Here is a 15,382-nt window from a genome sequence, read left to right as displayed (position 1 = left end):
GTAAACTCGGTAAACAGATGCTCATTTGGGGTGGGAGAATGAAGTCGCCCTCAGCTCGTTAGTCCCTGACAATGGCATCACTGTGCCAACACTGTGCAGCGCTGGCACACAGGAGCACTGAGAACTGACCCATTCACACTCACATTCCCTCTCTGTCGCTCTGTCTTCCCTATTCACATGGCCTGGAAGAATCTGAATAGAGACCCACCCCACCTCCCACCCCCATTTGCTTTGCTCAGTTGCGCAAATTTCAATTTCCAAGCCCCCCTTCGTCCTCCCGCCAGCCATTATCTCTCTCTCTCTGTCTCTCTCTGTGTCTCTCTCCCTCTTTACCCAACTGGGGTCCCCAAGAAACATTACTCACAAGTCTCAGTCGGGCTTCCAACACCTTCCCAATTTACATTTGATCTAGACTGACTGCCACAGTGAAATGAATTAGTAATGACATTCTTGGATCGCGGAAAATTACAAGCCGCCTTAAAAGCTCACTACCGTTGTCGATGATTCACCGAACAGTGACTAAGAAGAGCAAAAACAACTTTAAAACACATACAGCATGAGCTACAGCAGAGGATACAAGGGATATGTTTCTTGAGGAGATGAATTCATTAAGTGGGAAGTGACCCCCCCCCCCTCCCAAAACACACACATACACACACAAAGCTCATACACACTTAGGGCCCCTGCCTCTCTCTTTCTTGGGAGACGTTATGAGCTCATTCCCAGAGTGAGGGGTTATTTCAACATCATTCGACGACTCGGAGCACGCTGGTCCGCCTGGATTTAGGACCCCGCTGAGCTGTGACTAACCAAATGTTGAATCAGTCAAACAGTGGTGACGGAGTCGCAGATTCAAAGTGAAAAGAACCAACTGACCAAGTTTGACAGACTTTTATCTCAAACCCCAAATAAATGTCTTGTGTTGTGTGTCCACTGAGAGTTATACAGACATAATGCAGCTTTTCGGCGTATACAGACAAAAGGACACCTCAGTGGTGAGATAGAGACATCTAAACTGGTGCCAACACACATGCTCACACATTTCGGTTTCTTTTTCTTTGTTTTTCATCCTACCAACTACAGTGCATGACTATATTCACGAATGCCCCCAATGTGAAATGAATCTCAATCCAAAACCATAAAACCAAGCCAAAATCCATCCTCACCCTGTCTCTGTGAGGGCACTGTTCTTATATGCATAGAAATCCAAAATCGTCATCACACAAACATTTGGAGACTTTGGGTGGCTAAAACACAATTCTTGCTCTCTCGCTCTCTCACTCACACACACACACATTCATGCTTGACAGAGCACATGACTCACTGTGGGCTGTAAAATACTGTATGCTGCTGTGTTGAGGAGGTCTGAGGAATGCAGGAAGGATCTGAGTGGTATCGCTGTGCAGGAACTGATCTGACAGTCCTTGTTTGGACACTCCTACAGGTCCCTCTGTCTCGTTCTCTCTCTGGTGCGCACAAACAGACTGAGTAAAGGCCACGCAGAGACTGATGATGCTGCCTGGATTTGCCTTTGGCCACGCTGACTGGAGCTGTCAGAACATGCAGGACAGAGTGAAGACTGTGAGGTCAAAAGGACAAAGCAGGGGACATATTTACTTCCAAAATTTACCAATGTGCTTCCAACAATGGCAAGAGTTTTCCATTTAGTGCATCTTGGAAGCATATTGTAAAAGCAGCATCAAGCGGTGGGTTTTTGAGCATGTGAAGTGATGTTCAGTACCATCGAAGCCTGTGGTTTTATGTCACCCTTTGCAAACCTGTGAAAATCAGACTTTCACCATGTCCACACCGCCTGTGTAGTCAAACAGCATTTTAGCAGAGCAACAGCTGCAGCTTCAGACCTCCAACTGCGTCCACACAGGGTGCGTTCAGGCTCGGTGTTGAGTGTAGGTCGCCCACATTCCAGCAGTGCTCACAACCCAATATACAATCACTGTAGTTTTGTGCATAAAAGGGAAAAAAACGGAGCTGAAGTGACACGCACATACAACGGCAGTGCAGAAGATACTGTTGCTGTGTTCAAACATTTGCGGTAAGCATGACTCACTTCTTGCAACTTGAAGACTCTGCCTAAATGTTTCGACAGCCCGGCTACACAGACGAGGCCAGCTGGAATGCTCCTGGTTGTCCCCATCATGTCCATGCTGGTCTTAAGGCTAGAGCGGATTCTTATCATCCCCTCCTTGCATCCCTTTGCCTGGAGTGCCCCTCAGACCTGCTGCTCCTCCCTCACTTGAGTCTCCTCCCTGACACAGATATTTCATGTTGTCAGTAGAGAGTTAAAAGTAATGTGCTGATCTGTGCCAGGGGGTTCCCTGTACACTTTGATCTTTATCCCACCATCAGCCTCTTTTATGGCTTTTTAATGATTGAACTTTTGACCTACTTTTTGCATTTGCATCTAAGATCCAAAGGAGGAGAGACTTCCATGCATCATCTGCTATTGCTATTGAATTAAATTGCTATGTTGACTACATCAGTATTAACTGTTTGACCCTCTTGATGTAAAATACTGACACGCAATTAAATTTACAGACTCCTGAGCATTTTAGCTATGCTAGACGCATGGCTCTAGGGATGGTAATGTCTGTCTGTTGGCCAGTTTCTGCTCATCCAGTACTTTGGATTATGACCTACAAAACTGACCTTTCCATTAACCTCTGCTGTACTTTGTGTTTAGCACTAATTATCAAATGTGAATATGGGAAAATATCATACCTGCTAAACATCAGTGTGCTATAGTTATTATTGTGCACATGCTTGCATTCTGACCATAGCATCTGGCTCAGCCTCACAGTGTGCTAGCATGGCTGTAAACTCTGTGAGAACAATGAAAACTGAACTCTGGTTGCACTCTGTGAAACTGCGAAGTTGTGTGGTTTCTTGGGAATAAATAAAACAGCGAAATAAGGCAGCAGTCTAAAAATTCAAGGGACTGTGTGCAGATATTACGAGGCAGGTTTTGACACCAGTACCAGTCCTTCCTCATTCTCTGGAACCTGAGATAAGACGGAATTATGTTCACGCTCAGTTATTTCTCCATGTTCCCCAAACTGCAGAACATGTAATCTTTGTAGAGGCATGAACTTCATTAATATGAGAACCTCACCTTAACTTCAAACACATCACTCTGGTCTCAACTAGCCTTAGTGCCCACACACACACACACACACACACACACACACACACACACACACACACACACTGTAGCATGGGCTTAAACTTCATCCTCAACTACTCACTTCCTCACAGCTTACTTAAAGCCAGTGAGCCATACCAGAACTCTGTCATTATGCAACCTGCTATTAGTCCTCACAGATCACAGCAACCACCCACCCAGTCTGTCAGACACACACACACACACACACACACACACACACACACACACTCCACAGAAGTCATGTTTGATCAGCGGCTGAGTCATGCCGACAAACCATTAATCCATTCATCTGACAGCTGTAGCAGAATAACACACATGCTGATGGTGTGTGGGTTTGCACAGCTGGGGGCCATCGACTGACCTGATACAGACCAGCAGCCGTCACTCATATTGAAAAGCCGGCATCGACAGCGACAAGAGAACACGCAAATTAGGCCTCTCTATTGGAAATCAGTGTCCAGCCATCGATTATTTCGCTGGCCATCTCCGCTGACTCACCACACCTGATTGTGATGTGAATGCAAAGTGCAAGAGGCTTAATGAGTGTGGATTCAGTCATCAGGAAGCAGCGTTCAATGCTAACACACTTATCAGTAATGTACTTATCCTGGTGAATAGTGGTACGGAGACTAGTGGTTTAAATACAAGGGAGTGAAAGAGAATATTGTCTCAGTGCAGCTAATCTGATCATTCACTGCACCATTTGATTTAAAAAGGGTTAGGGTTAGAAGGGCGTCAGCATAGCAGAAAGAGTAGCGATTAACCTGAAAGCATTTCTTCTGAGCTGACGTTTAATAAGTGACGCATTAATTTATTGAAGTTTACTAAAACGACAGTTGAGATCTGGGAGGATCTTTTGGCTGATCTGACTGACCTAAATGAGACACTGAGCAGAATATTATGGAACGTCTCATCTTCCTCCCCGACTACTGAGCGAATAGGCATGACGGTTACAGCGGTGACCATGGAAACCATTGGGAGTCCCCTAAGCTCCCAGAGACGGTTGCTTTGTGGACTTTGAATCCACAAGTGCCAAAATGCTCCCATTACCTCATCCTACACAAGAGATTTTAAAAAATGGTACAGTGACGAGTCCTGGCATTGCAACGCACTCATGATGGGCAGTTTAAAAAGCAGACAAGCCAGAAACATCTTTTATTCCACACAATCACTTCTTCTTTGTTGAAACATGGCGCCTACATTACCCACAATGCAACTCAACCTCAGTTTGGTCCAAAGTTCAGGTGTGTTATGCTAGTAGCGGCTAAGGCAGCCTCAATTCACAACTTGTAGTTTTCAGCCCCAACAGACTCAAGTGACATCACTTGAGGCCACAAAGGCTTTATACAGCTTTTTCACATATGCAGTAGGACTTCCTACGACCTGCAAAGAGACATGTGTGAAATCACTGGGGTTCCTTTTAAGGTTAATATCGGATCCTTCTTAAATGTTTAAACCTGAGTGGGCGGGCTAATGTACGCATTACATTGACAGCTGACCGGCACCTACACGGGGACACAATGTGAAAATAACCCTCGCACTCATAGCAGTGGCTTACAGACCACAGACAGCATTTTTAGCAGTGGTGGTGAAGACAAAGGACCACATCACTTCACATACAAAGTGACCGGTTACATTTGCAGCTACATTTTTTTAAGCCCTCCCATGTAAGGCTGATAGCTAATTAGCTATCAAAGCTGCAAAGTAATGCTGACAACCCACAGCTCCTTCACGAACGTTTGTTTGGCAGATCATTCAACAAGCAGGAGACATGACCTGGAGACCTGAAAGTTTGTCGCTCTTTCTGTGTGACCGTCAGCCTACGACAGGGTGGTGATGTTACCGTTTCTTTCAAATAAGTCTGAAATTTCACCAACTTGAAGATCTCTGTCTCAGCATTCATGAACCCATTAGTGAAGATTACATGTCTTCCTTTTGGTTTCTGATCGTTCTCTCAAAACAACAAAAAAAGAGTCTGATAGAAGTTCATACTGTACAGAATTTAATGCACATCAATGGCTGCAATACATTCAAAAGTCTAAAAAACACACACCGTACAGCCTGCATTTGAAATGGTCAACAAATATGGAAATGACGTCACAAACAGAAGCTGTAGAAAAGCTTGCTGGGATTTCAAGATGGGTTACTTTTTTTGATTTACCATTTTTTAGAACAAATCAGGGCGGTCTCTGACACAGAACAGCTCTACAGTGTCTACAACTACTAACCTAACAGATGTTGACGAGCCCTCTTTTTCAGGGTTTGAGCCAATTAAAAAAACATGTACACAACCCAACGCATTTTTGGAGTTTTAACTTCTTACCAAAATATCCACGAACTAATCTAGGACTATTCATGAGTTTTAGAGATACACAAAAGACGAAGAGAAGCAGGTTTTGGAAAAAAAATTTATTTTGAAATGACTCATCTTTTGCCCACTCAGTTGTCTTTCTTTTTCTTTTTTTTTTTGCATTATTTTTTGAAAATCTCTTCTGCCAATGTCCAAGATAACAGATAACGCTCTTAAAAATAAAATTAAAAGGATCAGAGAAAAACAAAATTCATCTCAAAAACAAAAACAGTACAAGAAAAACAAAACTTTTTTTAGTTTTTTTTGCAGGGGGTAAGGGGGGCTTAAAACTGAAGAAACAGATGCTACAACCAGGAAATGGCTCCCCTGGGTTGGGACGGTACACCCAGTGTTATGATGGGCAACATGCTGATCAAAGTCCCGCCCCCATATTAGGACACAGCCAATCACAGTGTAGTGTCCACCACAAGTTGCCCCTCTTTCCCTTGGGAGACTAAGGCAGTCAAACACAGTAGGTTACAGTTTGCGAGATGAAACACCAGAAGAAAAGATCTCCATTTTCAAAACCCTCTGGGGAACATTCAATAGTTCCCTACAAGAGCTGCGGAGCACATTTGCTGTTTCTCTCCATTTCTATGGCATAACATGCACAGGCTGAAAAACCTCCTGTCCCATTTTTTGCCTTGTACTTTTCTACAAATTCTGCCTGCAGCTCTGGAAACTCCTGACATCAATTACGACCGAAACTGGAAGGAGAAAGTGAAAAAGTACACTGAAGTAAGGTCCGCTCACAAAGAAAAACACATTTGGACTGGTGATAAAAGGGATTCACAGCATAAAGCAGGCAAGTATGAAGACAGGAGGATGAATTACAGTCCGCCCCAGAACAAGACGTCATGGTTGACTTTGAGGCTGTTATCCAAACACAGCTGTCTGGCTTGAGATGAAGAGGTTGACTAAATGTGTACTTAGGACTGTGACTCAAGCTCAGTCAAAGCGAGCCGCCAACCATCACGAGGATATTGTTAGAAAATGGAGATCTCTCCCTCCTGGAGGTACAGTGTATCATGACTACGAGCATGCTCCGGTGTCAAACACATGTCTGCAAGTAAAAAGAGTTTCATTTCAAAACGAGACATCTGTCCTCGTCAGCGAGCTCAATCTAACAGTACGATCCATCAAACACCAGATCTTTGAAGTGAAACCCTTCAGTTTTTTTTTTTTTTTCTGTACATCCTCGGTACATGAGAGCAAACAGTGCTGAAGCTTTGATGTAACATATTGCTCAACTGCAGCTCAGCTGAGATGAGGATGACGGTGAGATGATGATGCACAGTAGATGACCAACCATGAGCTGACTGGGGAGAGGGCAGATGGGAGGTGAGGAGAGAAGGCAGTCTGTGATCTTCAAGAGCGCTTATACACTCGCTTTTAACTGCGCTTGCGTTTGTCGCAGGCATCCTCGGGAATCACCATCACCCGTCTGTCAACGGGTGAAGACGCCCGGTGTAGTGACAGAAGTGTGCTGGCGTTTCTGGACTAGATCCAGCCATTAAAGGAACAGTTTGACATTTTGGGAAATTTCTAGATTGGTTTTCTTTTTGATGGTGGGGAGACGAGAATCTCAACACAAAATCTGAAACTATTCCTTTGCAGTCACGTCCTTGAGCGTTGCCATGTTCAGATATCTTCATGTGTGCAAAATCTGAAGGTCTCAAGGAAGACATTCCAGTGTTGGTCAGAGATAATTTGACAACTGTGTGGATGCACTTTCTAATACTCCAAATACACAAACAGGGCAGCTCACCCATGAGCTTTGTTAAAACCGAGTATATGAGCGCCCTCATGCAGATGTCATCATTTTAGAGGTACACCAGCAGCATCTGCGCCAATACACAAAGAAACTACAGTAACCCTGATCTGTTTTACTGGTTACTGTATTCTGCAAATGAGCTAATTGTTCACTGTGAAGTCTCTCTGCCGGACCTCGTTTGAAGGTAAAATGTGCGTTGGATGCATGCGTTTCCCTTTCACCAAGCAGCCTCTCCGTCCCGCCCAGCCCTCTCCCCAAGAGGTAGCAGCCCTGCCCCACCACTCCCCGCCCCCACCTATTCCATCCCACCCCACCTGGACCAGACCCTCCCCTCCCCCTCCCCCAGCCAACCCCAACCCTTCCAGTGGACTGTGGCACTTCTCTACTCAGCCTGAGCGTCGTAGTTGGCCCCACCGGCCTTCTTCAGCTCCATACGGATGTTGTCCTCGTCCAGTTCCCTCAGGTCACTAAACATGAACTCCTTGGCAAAGTTCTGCAGAAACAAACACATGCTGGGGTGAAGAACAGTTGCAGCAAAAATGTGACGCCAGTGGACGCATTTAAGGATCACTTTGCCGACGTTCAGCCTCATCTCTATATATCTGAGTTAAGGATAGTGTGAAAACAACAACAGGTCTTTTTAACGTCCTTTTAAAAACCAGTGACGTCATGCAGAGGATGTTACGAAGACCAGCAGGGCCAGAGGGTTAGCTACAGGCTGGGGTGGGTGATACACAGCAACGCTGAATGAGCCGTTTTCTCAACACGCATGGCTTCTTGTTCGCCAGGAAAAGTGTCACCTAATGTCATGTTGCCAAGCACACTGCTCTATCACAGTGGCTAAAAAGTTGTACCTTCATCCTCATCTTATTTGTTATTTTAACTGAGCTAAGACAACTTAGCTAACTTGCTATTACAGTGACCATAAGTGTTTTGTGTTGACAATAGCTGTTAACGTTAGAGTATATGATGAGGACAGGTAGCTTCCTGATGAAGAACCTCTTTCCTCCTTGTCTTCTGCCCTCTGCAGACAGTATTGACTGGCTGCTTATTGCTGTCTTGTTGAGTGGGTGCTACACGGGAGAGAGCTGGCAAAGGGAACCACATCGTCTTGCCGGCTATGTTGGGCCTGGGTAATGTCTGAATCATTTCAAAGCGTGTTTAGACTGAGCGTAAAACAATACTTTCAGTAACTTTGAGAAAAATAAACATCTTTTCCCGGAAAATGAACAAACTGCTCAGTGCATCAGTCCTGCCTCACGTGAATCTGAGCGAGCAAATCAATGCCAGCATTCAGTATATGATGGTCAAGTATGAGCTTTTGAAACGTGCCATCCAGCCAGGTGAAGGAGGAGAGTACAACAGCACTGCTGCAAGCAGGCCCCCATTGCCTGTTGCTACATTGTCTGTGTAACCACCCAGTTTCCCCAGGGAGACCATCCCAGCTCCACTCTGTTTCACTTCCATGATGACAAGCATTATCTTAATTGCAGCTCTCTGCACATGCGACACCGCAGAGGCTCTGACCTGCACGATCTCTTTGACCATCGCCTTGTCGGTGCTGATCTTAGCGCGCTGCAGCCCGCCGATGTTTTCGCCGATCCAGGTGATGAGAGTGAACTTGGCTCGTTTGCTCATGGCGTCTCCCGTTGTGATCCGGACGAAGGCGAACAGACGAGAATCATCTGGGGGCAGAGGTGGAGGAGACAGTGTCAGGTGCTTGAAGCTGTTTTAAAGGGCCGCACATTTCATCACAGCCTAGTTAAAAGACGCACACACTCTTCTGTCAGACCAGAGACTGACACACACACACACACACACACACACACACACACACACACACAGTGGCAAATCGTTATCCCAGTCTGGCGCTAACTGGCCTCTTGTCATGTGATGTAAGGTCAGCCTCTGTTTTTCCATCTGCTGATAGAAGAAGGCGACAGATTGCACCTATAAACAAAAGAATTTCAAAGTCTGTCTTTAAGTTATACTTAACGGATTCCTTCCTTGCATTCAACCCATCCTCAGTATCAGGAGCAGCGGGCAGACTCTGACAAACTTCAGACCTGCCCCCGGCTGGGAATTGAACCCAGGCTCATAAGTTAAAGGAAACAGCACAGCAGCTCAATCACATTTCAGATGTAGCCTCTCAAAGTACTATTGAGACATGTTACAAGACATGAAGTCTGTAATAACATGTGTTTAAATCTGTATTTCTGTCTTAGTGTTCTCATGTAGCTCGACCACATCGTGTGAATCAGACGAGGAGGGCCAAAAAAAAGAGTTTCAGTGCACATGAATACAAGGTTCTGCTTTTTGGCTGAAGTTTTGTGAGGTCTGTGTGTGCGTGTGTGTGTGCGTGCAATGAGGAAATTTTCAGGTCAGCAGATTCAATGAGTCAAATCTTTTGTGAGCCTTCCTTGCAGTTTTAACACAGACCTCCCGATGACCACGCTGGCCACTCTCACAGTGCTCCACTTCAGCACCGAACTGCCAATGATGTCTGAATGCACACAACCAGACTGAAGGAAACGTGTCTGCTGCGTTTTCTAAACAACAAGAGTGAGTTTATGTACGCGGCATCTTCCGAGAGCAGACGTCGTAAAGCGCTTCACAAAAGAAATGAGAAGAAAAACAAAAAGCAAATAAGAGACAGCAGAGAAGTTATCACATTCTGTCTTATTGGACATGTTTGGATGCTAATGCTAACAAAATATTTCAATGTTCAGATCCATCAGAGGTAAAATAACAACTTCCATGTCAAAAACTACCAATTCACCACTTAACTTTTTTCCTTTGAGTCAGCCATGCTTTAATTTAACTAAAGTAACCAGGGGTGCACAGCTGCTATCTACAATTGGCGAGTGGTGTCTAATAAATCTAATAAGCCCTCTGTTGAAGTCCTGCACTTGCCATCACCATGTTGGCAGGCAGAAAACACACTCCCCTCTGTCCTCGTATACACTGCATGAGCAGAGGAGGTAGCAAACCCCAGATAGATATGTATATGTATGTATATATATTGCCCCATTTGAGTGACAGACAGCACTTCTACTCAAAAAATGATATCCAAAAATGGAATTTTAGACATTTATTATACATCGTCCACTAGTTATTCATATATTCTCCTGCTTTTGTGATCCTCATACTTTGATTTCAATCAGGAAAACCTTTTGTCCACATGAGTAAAATTTGATTTCCAGATTTTCAAGAGATTTGAAGAATTTCAAAACTCAGACTTCGACTTTTCTTCTCCAGGACAAACGGGCGCCACTTTACACACACAGCTGATATTTTTCTGCTACTTCTGACACATAACACATGGGTGTGATTTTCTATGGCAGCACCTTTAAAAGGTGAATTTAAGTAGATACGTGAAAATAGAGAAAAGACTCTTAGAGCCCTTGAGGGATAAATCAAGCTCCAAAACCACTGCTACAACTCCCATGATGCAACTGAAAAGCATCTTTCATTAGACCCGTGCCGATGACATCAGCAGGGTCATGATGTGATTTAGTTGTAACCTTAACACACTAAACACTCCACATGACAGTCAATCACTTTATGATCTTAAACTTGGATACTCACATTAAACCGATCAACTCTGAAAAGGTCCTGAAGGTGATAACGAGCTCATTTAATCCGACTGTTAAAAGATCATTTGATTTTGCTGAAGTGCATGAAGAGTTTTTACAGTGTAACCTGTATTATCTTTATGTACCTGTTGATAAAAACTTTCCTGGCACAGCCTCGGCAGCGCTGCTCTCAGATCAGGCTGGCTGCACATTAACACCATTAATAGAAGCAGCCACTGTAAAGAGTCTTATCAGTGCCACCACAAAGGACATGACTAGTTAACAATACGTCGTCTGCAGCAATGCACAATCAATGCAGAGACAGTCAAGGTGAGCCTTTGTCTTATCTGTCCTCGCCCCTGTTTGAGATGGCAGAGAGGAACATGCCCTCACCCCCAACCTGGAGCCCACGCTCCCACACTTCCTCCCTCTGCCACATTCTTCCTGGTTTGTCTTCCCTTTAAAGCCATGCTGACTCTGCAACCCCCCCCCCCCCCCCCCCCCCCGCTGCAGAGAAAACTGCACTGAAACTGCAACAATGATGAGACAGCAAAAAACAGTCATTGGGAGAGACTTTGTTCTGCATAAATTGACTTGGTTTGAGCGCAGCAGAGGTTGGTGGGTGACACTTTATCTTCCTGTGGACGCTGCCTCAGCCAGCGCTCGGGCCCCGTGTGACACAGCCTGGAAATTGGAGCTGTCTCCTGTGAACTGTGTCAGGTGGGTTTGGCGAGCGGTGGAGCCACCAACATGTTAACTGAATCCAAATTTGCTCGTTTTCACTTTAATCTCTGCTGACAGCAGGGCGTGAGGATGGAGACGCCAGTCAATCAGCAGGTGAAATTAGCCTAAAAAATAACGTTTAACGTGAACGCAGGGACAGCAAACCGGCCTGCATTCATATACGAGATTCTTACAGTATCTGTGGTCCGCGGCTGCTTTATGCTGTTTCTCCTTCACTTCATTAAATGGCCGCAGCCACAGACAGCAGCAGGACAGATGTGTGGATCAATCGTCAAGTGAAGTGTCGTGTCAGAGCGCGGTGTAACGACACCCACTTAAACACATCAGATGAGTCTGTTACTCTATTCTGTCAGAGTCAGAAATGGTGACCTTGTGGCTGCAGTAGAGGAGTAGTCAGTGTGATTGATCCTCTGGAGAACATGAATGTTTGTCCACTTCACAGAGTAGATAAGTGAAGACTTTGACCTGCTGGTGGCGCTACAGGAAAAGCCAGGGGATCATCAAAAGCGGTGGGATTCATCCTCTGAGGACAATGAATGTCAAACTGCCAAATTCGTCATGAATCACCTCAGTCCATCCTTCGGCTGCCAACGCTGGCATCCCGACAGCCATGCCGCTAAAAACACTACAAATCTCCTGTGACGGCTTAAAACCTGAGAAAACCTTCCCATCAGGGGACTTTCAGGGCTGAATTTCCCTTAAGCTGATAGTTTGGTGACCTGCGATGAATAATTCATGGACACCGACTAAATAAGTTATTGGTTGTTGCCACAGATTTTCAGCAGAAATCGGGTTTACAAGCTCTGGTGAGGATTTAGGACCGAGTGAACAATGAGTATCTTCTTGCATTGATTCAGATTGTGCACACCAGGAATCCTCTACTCTCACTTCCTGAAGCTAGATAAGTTCAAGATCACTATTCAAAAAGGAGCCCTCCTCTTCAAGCCTCGCCACACGATCAGTCTGCATGAGCTCCTCCTACACTCAGGGCGTTTTTTTTTTTTTTTTCAGTGCTACAACTTCATTGCTAAATAAGGAAAACAAGCCCACAGACAGACAGAGAGATGTCTGATAAGGCGTGTGTCATCTCTGAACAGGAACTGATGGCAAAGGCAGCAGCTGAACTGTTGCAAAGCGCGGTGATAAATGACTTATTTCATCATAGGAATGTGAGCTCTGAAACAGCAGGCAGGAATAAAGAGGAGTGCGGCCCTGAGGCAGCGAGCTTTAAAGGCAACAAGAGCGAGCATCAGGCACAGCCACACCCAGCAGCTGAGCAGATGCTTTACTCCAGAGGACACCGAAAGAGGGGAACTTACATCTGAGTGAGAGAGGTTTTCCCTCTGCATGCAGCCGGCACCCATTAGCCATCTTTGCTCACTGGAAATCTTCATCTGAAAGTCCCTGCTTGACTTTTTTTTGCTGCTTTTTTTCCCCCTTTTTGTGAGGCACAAAAATAAGCTCCATGCAAACAGAGCTCCTACTAATCACTGTGCTGCGCAGTGAACACACAGCAGACCTGATCCCTCATTAAAAAAGACACACCAGTGCGCGCACACACACACACAGTCATACAAGAAAACATGTTTAGAACTGTGTATTGTTTCATTCAGCTGCAGGGAGATGCTTCAGTAGGAGCGGCTGTTGAATTCAGAGGAAGTGACAGGTGAAAGGCTAAACTTGCATGAATGCCAACTAGTTGGAGAGCGAGGGCTGGAGTTTAACTTCGACATATTCCCATCGGAAATCAGGAAAAGATTATGCACCGGCCTACAAAAGGCTGACCTTAACCGTTCCACCTTGTAAAAACCACGCGCAGGATAGTCGAGCAGATTATGCAATGCAATGCACACAGTGTTAAGTGCTTTGACAGTGTAGTTACAGGGCTCAAGGCCAACGGGTGACAGAGCACAGAGTCTTAAAAGATTAGTGTCCTGCCAAGTCAAGCTGTGTGGCATATAGGCTGTTTAACCCGTCCAGAGACAGAGGCCACACACATAACACAACATCTACACAGGTCAAAGGCAGGGAGATACATTGCAGCATCACATTACACTGGTAAGGCACAGCTATGGGTGTGTATTCGAAATAAAATCCACCCCTTACCTGTGCACATCCTCTTGAAGTCCTCATAGTCGGACCCTTGTCCTGCAGGCATGATCTTAGAGCCCTCATATTTGAACGCAGCCCTGGAAGAGGCAGAAGGCACCGTGCGTTATTCCTCCATGCATTATTCACTCTCATGATCTGTTGATTCTCAACAATGGCGCAATGTGCACAGCAGATCCATTTTGCAAACTGGCGCAACGCACGGAATGCTTAAGACGCCCATGCAAGGTGGCAGCTGCGTGTCAGCCATGTGTGCCACCGCTACAACGTTATCCTCCGTGAATACAGGACAAAGGAAATTACTTCTGCCCCGCTGGGCCTGATAACTGTGCCGTGTGTGACCGCTAAATGGCCAGAATACAGATCAGCTACAGCACAGAGGATCTGCTGCGTTTTACAGGATATTTTTTTATGAACAAAAGCACTGAGATGAGGCTTCACGCATCCAGTGCGAAACACTCCACGAAGGTCTAAACGTGCCTCAATGCGCAGGTTGAACTACTTTGAAATATCGAGACATTTAAAGTTACCTTGGCTGGACGGTAACGACAGCTCATTACATTTTCACTGTCTGTGGGCATATGTCTTCCATTCGGCATGTATCCACGTAGCCACGCTGCGCTTATTTCAATAAAAATGTCAACTTTCACAAAAGGTCCGCTTGTTATTCGGCACCGTTCGAGAGGAAAGCGCAGTGGGCGGTAACAGGCGATGTGAATTAAAATTAGACATGAGATTATTACAAAAACTGTTTGTTTCATGTATTAACCGAACCGATTGCCTCATTAAATAATGGTTAGAAAGTTTGCAATATTCAGATGAGGCTCTGGGTTACATGTGCGACACGTTTCCTTCGGCAAAGATGAAAGGCAAAATAGCCACATTCTTAAACGGAGTATGGTTAAGACAACGCGTCCGCTCACTCACCAATTGGTGTCCGTGTTATCGTCTCTGACTTGGTTGTAAGCCTCTCTGCAAGCCTCTTTATCGATTGTGGTTGCCATTTTTCGGATGGACAGGAATCAAACAGTCGAAGTCAACGATGTGTCAGTCCAGAGCAGGGGGAGCTAGCTACGTGGTAATAAAGCAGCTAACTTACACAGTGGATGTTATACATCAGACAGCTATAACTGATAACGTTACACAATGGGCTTCACTCCAAAATCACGACCACCGCACTGAATGAACCGAGCCGGCCGGACTCAACAGAAGAAGACGGCTCCTCTTCTAACAGCTCCGATCATTTCCTGGAGGTTGCCACTTTATGGGCGTTGGTGATGTTAGTCGATCAGGTTGCCAGAGAAGACAGAGAAGTCCCCCAGACGCTGGAATCACCTTCTCCCTGTGAATGGGCAGTGGTAAGAGGGCCGCTGTCAGAGCAGCCGCGACGCGCAGCTACATTTTCCGGTAATGACTTTCAAAATAAGGTAAACGTGACGAAGACAATGGCTGCAGTACATTTAAAACAGTATTGTTTTAAATGCACATTTTTACATTTATACCATAGTACATTTAATTATAGAAATGTGCAAAAAACACTGTTTTTAATGTTATGTGTATTTTCAAAAAGTCTATAAATAGCAGTGATTATTACATTACATTACATTTATTTAGATGGGGCCTTTATCCAAAGTTACCTCCAGCAAGTG

At 45.2% G+C, this 15,382-nt stretch overlaps 1 protein-coding gene across 1 annotated transcript; it reads right to left on the bottom strand.

Moving 5' to 3' along the window:
• Nucleotides 1-5,633: 5,633 nt before the first annotated feature.
• Nucleotides 5,634-15,132, bottom strand: cotl1 (coactosin-like F-actin binding protein 1). The gene is made up of 4 exons (XM_076733191.1): nt 14,661-15,132; nt 13,731-13,813; nt 8,833-8,990; nt 5,634-7,798 (listed from the first exon to the last, which is right to left on the bottom strand). Exons 1-4 carry the CDS (start codon nt 14,735-14,737, stop codon nt 7,688-7,690), a joined length of 429 nt encoding a protein of 142 aa, XP_076589306.1. The 5' UTR covers nt 14,738-15,132; the 3' UTR covers nt 5,634-7,687.
• Nucleotides 15,133-15,382: the final 250 nt, after the last annotated feature.

This window comes from Chaetodon auriga, chromosome 6 (genome assembly GCF_051107435.1).
Source record: "Chaetodon auriga isolate fChaAug3 chromosome 6, fChaAug3.hap1, whole genome shotgun sequence".
NCBI classification, from domain to species: Eukaryota; Metazoa; Chordata; class Actinopteri; order Chaetodontiformes; family Chaetodontidae; genus Chaetodon; species Chaetodon auriga.
Note: the sequence above shows the minus strand (reverse complement) of the source record. Positions and strands in the feature narration are given on the sequence as shown.

What these genes read in the sequence shown, in the direction of transcription:
- cotl1 (XM_076733191.1), bottom strand. Translation starts at nt 14,737, where the DNA reads ATGGCAACCACAATCGATAAAGAGGCTTGCAGAGAGGCTTACAACCAA. An exon ending in GATAACACGGACACCAATTG is followed by an intron (nt 13,814 to 14,660) that starts GTGAGTGAGCGG and finishes TGCCTCTTCCAG; the next exon opens with GGCTGCGTTCAAATATGAGG. An exon ending in CTTCAAGAGGATGTGCACAG is followed by an intron (nt 8,991 to 13,730) that starts GTAAGGGGTGGA and finishes CTCTGCCCCCAG; the next exon opens with ATGATTCTCGTCTGTTCGCC.